This window comes from Ciconia boyciana, chromosome 9 (assembly GCF_034638445.1).
Source record: "Ciconia boyciana chromosome 9, ASM3463844v1, whole genome shotgun sequence".
In the NCBI taxonomy this organism is placed as follows: Eukaryota; Metazoa; Chordata; class Aves; order Ciconiiformes; family Ciconiidae; genus Ciconia; species Ciconia boyciana.
This window is the reverse complement of record NC_132942.1, coordinates 3,351,890-3,361,889: the sequence shown is the minus strand read 5'-3', so window position 1 is coordinate 3,361,889 and position 10,000 is coordinate 3,351,890. Positions and strand designations below refer to the sequence as shown.

Sequence of the window (10,000 nt, the reverse complement as noted above, 5' to 3'; positions counted from 1 at the left end):
ATTTCACCAATCCAAACAAATCACGTCCTACCAGCTCCCAGGAACTTGGCAGATGCTCAAAATTAATTTATGTTCCTGTATGCTGTGCATGGCTTGTGTTCTGTGTCCCCTTTGGGCTCCCTGTTCTTGGTTTTCTCACGCTTGAGGCATCTTGTGTTTTGGAATTTGTTCTCCCATGATCAGCTTCAAGGCTTCTCTCAGGGCTTGCATGACCTCACTAGGGCTGAGAACAGGAAAGCGTTTTTACGTAAATCTATCAAATTCTGCAAAAAGCGTTGGTGAGCACTACAGCGCAGAGCCCAGTCATGCATGTGGACGCCGGTGAACAGCATCCCAGGGCTGTGGCTTTGTGTGGAGTGCCCAACCCCTAACGTCAACCTCTGAAAGAAGGAAAACACCTATTTTCTGTCACGGGGCTGGACGCCCTTCCAGCTCGCTGGGCCCCGCCTGCTCATGCCGCTCTCCGCGCCCTGGCAGCCCCAGCAGCGGCCGCCCCGCGGCCGCAGCCCGGGGGCACGCCCGGGGAGCCCCGTTCCCCCGCCGCGCTCCCCTCAGCCTCTGCGCGGCTCTCTCCCGCCTCCCCGCCCAGGCGCATGCGCGGCCGCCTCGCCGACGGCGCACAGGGGGTCCGCCCTCCCGCGCAGGCGCCGCGCCTGCCCCCCGCCCGCGTGGCGCCGGGGGGCGGTGCCATCGCCACGTCGGTGGGGGGTGCCCGGGAAGATGGCGGCCGCCGGCAAGAGGGGCGTCCCGGCGGGCCGCGCTCTCTGCCTCCTGCTGCTCTGCGGCTGGGCCCTGGCGGCCCGCGGCCAGGAGGTCTCCGGTGAGCACGGCGGGGGGCGGGCCGGGCCCCGGCGGCTCGCTGGGGCGGGGGGTGCTGTGGGCGCTGCGCGGCCGCCCCTCCGGTCTTTCACCGGACTCGTCTTCAGCGCTTTCGGGCCTAAAGGTCTCTGCAGCCGCCGGCGGGGCCCGCCTGCCGCGCTCGCCGCCGGTAGGCCGCCCTGCCCGCGTCGGCTGTGCGCAGGGGCCGCCGGTGGAGCGCGCTTCGGGGCGGCCGGGCCCGGCTCCGGGAACCGGCCCCGGGAACCGGCTTCGGCCGGGTCTTCGCTTTCCGGGCGAGCTGGTCGCGGGCAGCGGCGGGAGGGAGCGCTGTGGGAGGAGGTGCGCAGTTAGAGCCCTGCTTCCTCGGCGGGCGGTCGTGAGGCGGCCTCGCCAGGTGTTCACCTTGTTTTATTGCTACGAAGATCAGTTTAGCTGATTATTTCACTCATCAGACTTAGTATTTTGTTCTAACTATTCTAGTTGGGTGCCTGTTTTTACCCCCCCCCCCGTAAATAAGCTTATGTTATGCTGCAGGTTGACTCCTGATTAAGTCCATTTTCTTTCTCCCACTTCCCTTCAACCTACAGACCAACCAAATGCTAATAAGAAATACATATTTCAAGGGCGGTGAGTTTCTGATTGTTTTAGATGAAGTATTCCTTGGGCAGCGAAGAGAAAGGGAATTATTGAAGGAAATGAAGGGAGCTGTTTTGTGCTGGCAATTCCTCTCTGGCTTGTCAGTCAGTATATCCGAACCAGCTCTATTTGTGTTGCCCCTCACCTGGTCTAATGAGTAGGCAGTAATGAAGGAAGAGGTTCAGGATGTGGGACAGAAACCTGTAGAAAACCAAGAGTTTTTAACTTCAAAAATCATGGAACAACTTGTTTTCTAAAAAATAAGTTTTCCTGGAGGTGAATTTTGACCCTGTCAGATGTTTTTATCAATGGTGTTTACTAAGAGGACTGTTGCTAGTTCTGTTACCATGATTGAACATTAATATCTTTCTGAAGCTGAGGCATTTCTGGAGTTCAGGCACTATGTCTAATATCATGTGACAGTGTTGTATAACTATAAACAGTGCAACCACTGTTTATAATGCCAAATAGTTTGGGGTAGATATCATAAATCAGTTGTGGTGTAGTTGCTAAACTGGCTACTCCTATTGAAACAAAAAATAACTTATTTTAGGAATAATAGGAAATTATTCTTTCTCACACTGAAGCTGCAGCATTAGCTGGTGGGAGTCCCTTGCATTTAAGCATATATCCTTCTAAACCTTTCATGTTAAAACAAGTTTAAGAATAATTTGAAGTGTAAGGATACATGCAGTGTAGTTCTATAGGAAAAATATACTTGTTTGTATTTCAAACAGTTTAGCTATTACTGTCTAATACTTTTTGTCTATTTGGTGAGGGTAGCAGTAAGGTCTACCTACCTCACTCATAACATGCCAACTAGCTATAAATATGAAACTGTCCTGCAGCTGCCTTTCCTCATATTTATCTCCACGTATGCAATTAGCTGGCTTGGCTCCTGCGGGGAGATAAGAATTCCCTAAACTTGTCTTGTACAAGAACTGAACAAGTTAATGTTGACACGATCATTCAGACTAGTAGTTTCTTCAACAACAATTAAGTGTGTTAAATGTAAAGTAGTTGGCTTTGAACTTTAGCAGAGAGGCACCATAATGTCTAGTTCATATGGGATTAGTTGAGTCTTCTCTGTTTTACAGTTGGTTAAAGAGTAATTCATACTGGAAAAGTGTACCATGTAAACAAGGAGTCTGTTGTAACTGATCCTCTGTAAATATACATGTTTCATGAATAACATGATTCAGTGTTCCCTGTATAATATTTTACTTATGAGTAATTTGACACAAGCAGTTGGTTGAATGCTTCGTTTCTAGTATCTGTAACTTTCCAGTGAACCAGGGAGCTCCTTGGGAGCGCTTAATGAAAGTATTGTTACTTTTTTAAAATAAAAATTTAAAAAATAGTTTGGCATGCCAAAATACAAGGCAAGTATGGTTCACTATTTAAATTATGATGTGTATGGAAAGTCTAAAATGTGTTCTTCATTTTTAAGGTGCCTCCTGATTTGAATCTGGAGGTCATGTGCTGTAAACATGAATAATTTGCTCTTTGCTATTTTTTTTAGGATTAAAAAACCATTGGCTATTTATAAACTCCCTCTGCATCTTTTTTTGCTTTCCTTTGGATAGAGAAGAGGGTGGTGTGCCCTGCATGTGATTTTAATGCTCACCTTGTTTTTTATATAGTTCTGTAAAGCCATCCTAGCATTGGAGAGATTATGAATTTGCCTAAGGGTGCACTGTTAGGTAGCGCTGTTGCTGACTTTCTTCATTATAATAATTTGCTGCCAACAAAAGGCTTTCCTACAGGAGCATATGTAGTCGGTGTCCTTTCTTCAGCTTTGTTTTTTAAGCTGTGGTTCAGTAGTTTCATTTGAGGTAACATAAGGTTGGAAATCTTTTTCTGTGTCTACAAATTCAATAAAAATAAATGCCTGGGAAGAGATACTAGGACCTTGTATCCTCACTGAAGGAGACATCACAGCGTGTTCTCATTTTTTGATGGCAAAATACACAATGGTGAAAGATTAAAAGCTTTTAACTGCAGGAAAAGCTTTACTGAGAACTTCTTCCTCTGTAGACCTCAGCAAATTCTGTGGGAGAAAGAGTTTGATGATTCAGAAAATACTAATCATGTATGATTCTACAAGGCATCATAAATCCACAGAGGGAGGGAGGACATGTCTCTGAAGTTCTAAGTCTGGAAAATACACATGCTAAATTTTTCAGGGACGCTTTGGCATACTAATGTAGAAAGCACGTGCTTCCAAGCTTTAATTCCTGTCCCACTCAAGACTTCTCTTTCGAAGTTCCCAAAGTACAGGAGTGTGTATTTCTGTATATGAATTCTAAAAAGTTTGCAGTGTGAAATATGCCCTGTTCGTCATGATTTCTTGTCTGTAAAGTAAATGCCTTGCAATAATTTTCATTTATAGCTGAAGTATCACAAGGGAAGTTAGTGCGTTGTGCTTAACATTGACTGTTTCTCATCCTTTTCTCAGAATCTGTGAAAGCGGATATGCTTCAAAAAAATATTTCTTCTAAAACTGAGAATGAAACACTAAACAGATCCCAAAATTTGACAGACAGCTTGCAGAGTATAACCCCAACAAAAAAAGAGGCAAGCCCAACAAAAAAAGAGGTGTTCCCAACAACAGCTAAAATGAGTTCGGTGACCGCAGTAAAACCATCTACAGGAAAAGGTGATTCTCCGCCGTATGTTCTCTCTCGTGCGGTGACTGCTAGTCCTGTATCTCAAATAGATGTTGATGCTTCTGAAGATACTAAAATCGAGGAAGAGGATCTCCTAACAGATTTGAAGGACACACTAAATAGTTCACCACCCATCATAAAAGAAACTATGGAGTCAGATGGGGGAGATGACTATGGTCCTTATGAAATGATATCGAATTCTAGATACAGCCCAGACCTTCTAGAGATGCCAGAAGATGATGACTCTGACACCATTAGTAATTACAATGAGGAGATCAAGACCCTTGATGAGAAGATAAAAGATGTTTCTGTCACAGGGTTGGAAGAAGAAGAAGACAGCCATTTCTTTTTTCATCTGGTTGTAGTTGCCTTCTTAGTAGCTGTTGTTTATGTCACCTATCACAATAAGAGGAAGGTAGGTATGCTGCGAAAGGTTGAGAGAAACAGCTTTAGTATTTACAATGAAGTTGCATTGCCTTGTACACTTTTTTAATAAGAGGAACTTAGCTTTTTGGAGAATGAAATCTTTGACCACTTAGTCTTTTTGTGATGCTAATATGCAGCTCATTACTGCCATTTTTATCTGCACAATGAAAATGAACTTGAATCAAACATTTTAGATTAGAAAATCAATTAATTGATGACATCAGTAATCCATCAGTTCAGTAATGGGCACTGGCAGTGTACAACATGGGTTCTATAAATGAGACCTGAGCCAAGTTGAGTGAAGGTGATTCATTAACTAATTTTGTTTCTGCATGGGATTATAAACAGCAAATTAAGGAAGGTTTAATCCCAAATGGCGTGGGAATGTTCTTGTTATAACTGTGATAATCCTTGTAATAAGTATTCACTTTAAGGTGGGCTTTGTATGATAGATCTTCTGAGGGTTTAACTACAAACTTTTAGGAAATGTTTAACATACTTTCCAGATTTAGAGAAGCCCAAAGTTAGTGTTTTCAGGTAACTGTTTCTTCAGTACAAACTAATTCTCTGTATCTCAGAAGTGTTAGTGTTATTAGTGATTAGTGTTATTTCAAAATACATTGCTAGCATAGAAAATTAACTCCAGCCCAGCCAGACCCAGTACAGACGCATGCACAAATTTGCAATTAAATCATAGGTTAGTTTTTAGATATGAGGAAAACTTAGTGTTTATCCTTGTAGAGAACACTGCTTTGCTTGAGGACTTGGGGGACTTGAAAAGAACACAGCTGAAAAACCCCAAAAACTTATGCTTTACAGTGCAACGGCATATCTGGAATGTGCATTGCTAAGTCTTTATAGGGGAAAATGTTGAAGACTGTGTTACATTTGACAATTTAACTTCGAGGGAAGTTCAAATAAGTGATAAAAAAAGCCTTGTCTTTGTTACATAAGTGAGATAATGCTTGTAGCATCATTGGGTAATTGAAAAGCTATCTGTTGATGTTGCTGTTTAGCACTTAAGAGTAATTTTGGCAACAGAAAATACATACCACTGTCTACGTACTTAAAGTACTAGTGTATTTCTGTGAGACAACAGTCAAATTGGTTTAGGCTCTCCTTTTTCTTTCCCTGTGCCCAGTTACACCGTCCCATTTCCCCGTTTGCCAGTATAGTTGCCCTGTCTAGTAAAGTGGATTTTTAGATGACGTCGGTAAGAAACAAGGCTAAATAGGGTGAAGATAATAGACATTTAAAAAACTGATCACTTGAGTGCTTTGATTTATCATATAGCCTCTTTAACTGCTCTGCTGATATTGCTGTAGGGGGCAGTGAGCTGTAATGCAGAAACAGTTTATCAAATGACACCATTGCTGCTTCTGTTGCCTTTGTTTCAGCACCAGTAATACAATTATTTTTAACGAGGGTGAAATGCCAGAATAGGTAAGATGAATAAACTAACAAATGTCACCATCTGGGGATAGTTTAATAGCCTGTATATGCAGTACTTCTGAAGCTGTACACATATCTTTACTGAAAGAGTTATGGGTTGAATGCCGTGTTTTTGCCAAACCACAACTGAAGTTACCAGAAAGTGATGGCATGGCCAGTGTGGAAATGGCTGACTACTAGTGCCGTGTTTAATAGCAACAGTAATCCCATTGCCAGGATCAAGGGGTAGAACTGTGATATCAACAGAACCGTGAAGCTGTCTATCAAACCCAAAACGTTTCTCCATAGCATTATGTAAATTGACTGCTTTTTCTTTCAGATCTTCTTATTGGTCCAGAGCCGAAGATGGAGGGACGGCCTGTGCTCTAGGACAGTAGAATATCATCGTTTAGATCAAAATGTTAATGAAGCGATGCCTTCCCTGAAAATAACTAATGACTACGTATTTTGAAAGCACTGTGATTTGAGTTTGCTGAACTTATCACTCTTTGCCTGCCTAGTCATGTAATGATATTCAGGTATTCTAAATATGCTGCTTGTACTGAAATGAGATGTACTCTCTTTGACCTGGATGTTTTTGAGATTAAATCTCATGCGAGATCAAGGGCATGATGCATCTGTTTGCTACTTCGGTCAGGTTTTATATCAACTATAAAGATACAGAGTTTAATAATTAGTGCTCTTTCCATTCATTAAGCATCATCCCTTCTGTCTGGAGCAGTCTTAATAGTGGTAATACAAAAAATAAGCATAAAATATTTTAGGTCTAATAAATTAATGACTTTGGCACCACTAAATCAAATTAATGATCTCTTTGCTAATCACTTGTATGGCTCATAAATCCCACTATATTGCAAACTTAAAATATAATTACTTTTTTCTGTGCTTAAATCCTGAGGCTGCAAATATATCATTTTGAGGTTTTTTTTTGGTTCTGTTTTCTTGTTGCATAACTTGATCCTATTTTAGGCAGAATAGCTAGCATGGCAATTTCATAATTTCTGTATGTGTTCAGGCAGTAAATAATTTAAAAATAATTATGTAGAAACCATTTTATTTGGGAAGTTATATACCATATATTTCTTCAAAATGTTTGAGATCTTTGTGAAGGTATGCAGCTTTTGACTGTCCAGTTTTTTTCTCTAATGGTATTTATGACTATTTCATTACCTTTGTAATTAATGAATGGAAAATAAGCCTTGTTGAATAATCTTACTAAAATATAGATAGTTGACAGGCTTTCGATACATTGAAGCTTTCTGTTGAATTTTAAGGCAGTTGGGAAACAATTATGTGGCTTGCTATATTATAAATGGGAGAGGCCTGAGAATGTAAGAATAATTTATTTTGTCATTATTCTGACCCAGGTAACAGGCAGATGAAAGTAATGGTGTGTGGGGCTGCCAGTCTGTGGACAGCGCACTCTAATTTTTGACAAACATTTACGCATTAGTGTAAATCATGTTACTGGTACAGTAGGTTTTTTTTACCTTGTCTTTTGTACTTCCATTATTTATGTTTTCATGAGTTGTAAAATATAAAATCTTAGTTTTCTGTACATTCTGTTTGTGATTTATTTTTCCAACTGATAAATATGTAAATAATGGTGGATCAGAACCCCATAATTAATGACTTGGTATTCAAGTAGTTATGTAACATTTTGGAAAAAATCAACTTTGCAGCTGTCGGCATGAGGAGTCTGAAGGCATGATACTATCTTACGAATGAAGTGCTAAAAGTTCTAAATCCTACTGTTAAATGCATTCTTTTCATAATCACAAGCAGTAAAGCACAAACAAAATAGCCCCAAACTCTTTTCTTGCAGTAATTTTTATCGTATTTGGACTTGTATCACTTAATATTTTGAATAAGGTTTTTAAAATAAATGACAATAATAAGCTTGTGCTTTTTATCTTAACTGTTTCACTGCTTTTATACAGTACCTTACGATAAAGAGCTTGCTTATGCTTGGGATTGGACAACCAGTTCAAAACCATCTTTTCTGTTACCAATTAAATTCACTCTCTGTAGGGGGTGTATGGAGTTTTGTTTTACGCATCTGTTAAATGGTATGTAGGGTAGATAGCAAGGCTTAAATGAAATGTTTTAAGCTGTAGGAATTAGTAAGTTCTTTAACAAGTAATTTTTAACCAAAGTTGTATAATAGGTAATTCTCGTGGAAAATACTTGAAACTCTTACCTGAACGTACCCACATTAAAGCATAACACTGCTGTGGTCAAGATCCAAAGGGAAAGGTTATTTGCAAAGCTGCTTTAGGATGTTTAAACGTTGGAACTGGAGAGAAGGAGGCTAACGCTTTCGCACCCAAGAAGTTCAGTAGCTTTCTCCTTAAATAACATTCATAAAGTGTAGTGGGTTTGACATTAGACAATAGCATGTTCACAACTTGCAGAACGCTTGTGGTTCATTTCAGCTTGGTACCACAGGCCTTACACAGAACCCTGAAGGAGATACTGAAGTGCCCGACTGCACAGCAGTACAATGATATCCATGTTAAAAGTTTCATTTCAAATGCCATTTTCTCTTAAACACATCCAGTGAATTAGGCCATCAAGGCAGATGTTATGTTTTCAGCCACCTGACTGACTATCATAGCTAGAATACTGTTTAAAAAATGTAGAAAATTAACATGGACCTAAATTAGTAGAAATAAGGCATATTTTTGTTGATTTCTGGCATTCATAAGATACCTTATTCCATCTTGGATGTCTTCCAAAGCTCTTGAAGCGTAGTTCAACGGGCTGAATCAAACGGATCTAAATGTTGTTCTTCCAGGCTTTCTGAGAGAATAACAATGTTCTCTTTAAGACTATATGTTATGGTGGAAAAATCTTGCATTTCCTTGCTCTCCCTCCCTCAAATTGTTCGTCCTTGTGAAAAGACTGTCTGTAGGGAGAGAAATTTATTAGCTTTCTGGCTTTTGAGCTCTTCCTTCCAACAAACCCACTCTTTTAAAACCCTGTAACTTTTGCTGGAGGAGGAATGAATGCACACAGCTAATAGCAGGATTGCTTTTTGTGAGATTTTTAGGGAAGACTGTCAAAGGCCTAACGTCAATTACTGAACCTGCTTCTTTGCAGTTTGTTTTGCAGTCATCACATTTTAAAATGCTCTTATGTTTAGCTGTGCTGTGACAATACTTGTCCCACAGATTTAGTATTCATTAGGTGCACCTAACTCTTTAGGCCTAATGGACTGCAGCTCACTTTGGCTGTACTGCAAATGTTAATAAATTCTCTTCCGAAATGTCCATTTAGCTGTCTTCTCCGAAGATGCTCCTGCATGGGGTTACCTTAGAAGCGAAAATCATATCTTGAGCCTTTTGCTCTTGATAGTCATATCAGTACTGAAATCTTTTGAGTTAGGTAACTGATATTTGAGGTTGTGAAATCATGGCTCGCACGCGTGTCTTCTTGAGCAGAGTGCAGCTTTGCCTCGCTCCAAGTACTCCACTCCAAGCACTTAAGATGAGCAGTTATTCCTTGCTTGCTCTAGCTATTGTGCACATCCTCTTTAATCTCACAAGTAAAAAAAAAATCTTTTAAATATTTATACAACTTTTTTTTTTTAATAAGCCTCTTTACTAATGATACTAAGGGCAGCTTATTTGAATGTTTTTAAATTCACAGGGAATTAACATGAATTTGAAATCCTTGAGATTCTTTAAACAGTGGGTTTCATCTGGGGAATTGTCTAAATGGATTCTCTTCTAGGATGCTAATGTATTTTAAGTACTTGGGCCGAATCTCGCTCCCTCAGGTTGACAGTGATTGTAGCAAGCTGCCCCCAGAGATAGGTTTGGTCATACCAAAGCAGAAAGTTTGTGGATGCATCTAAGCAAATTAATTTAAATTAATTTAGATAATGATGTTTGTGGAATATCACTATTCTTAACACCTGTCCGCTGCTGATCCGCTCCAGCATTCAGCTAATAATGCTAGCATAACATAGAGGCTGCAGTAAATTAACACTGGTT

At 40.5% G+C, this 10,000-nt stretch overlaps 1 protein-coding gene across 1 annotated transcript; it reads left to right on the top strand.

Moving 5' to 3' along the window:
• Window positions 1–642: 642 nt before the first annotated feature.
• Window positions 643–7,905, top strand: C9H5orf15 (chromosome 9 C5orf15 homolog). Its single transcript, XM_072872769.1, has 3 exons — window positions 643–820; window positions 3,914–4,539; window positions 6,322–7,905. The coding sequence occupies exons 1-3, from the start codon at window positions 721–723 to the stop codon at window positions 6,451–6,453; spliced, it is 858 nt and encodes a 285-aa protein (XP_072728870.1). The 5' UTR covers window positions 643–720; the 3' UTR covers window positions 6,454–7,905.
• Window positions 7,906–10,000: the final 2,095 nt, after the last annotated feature.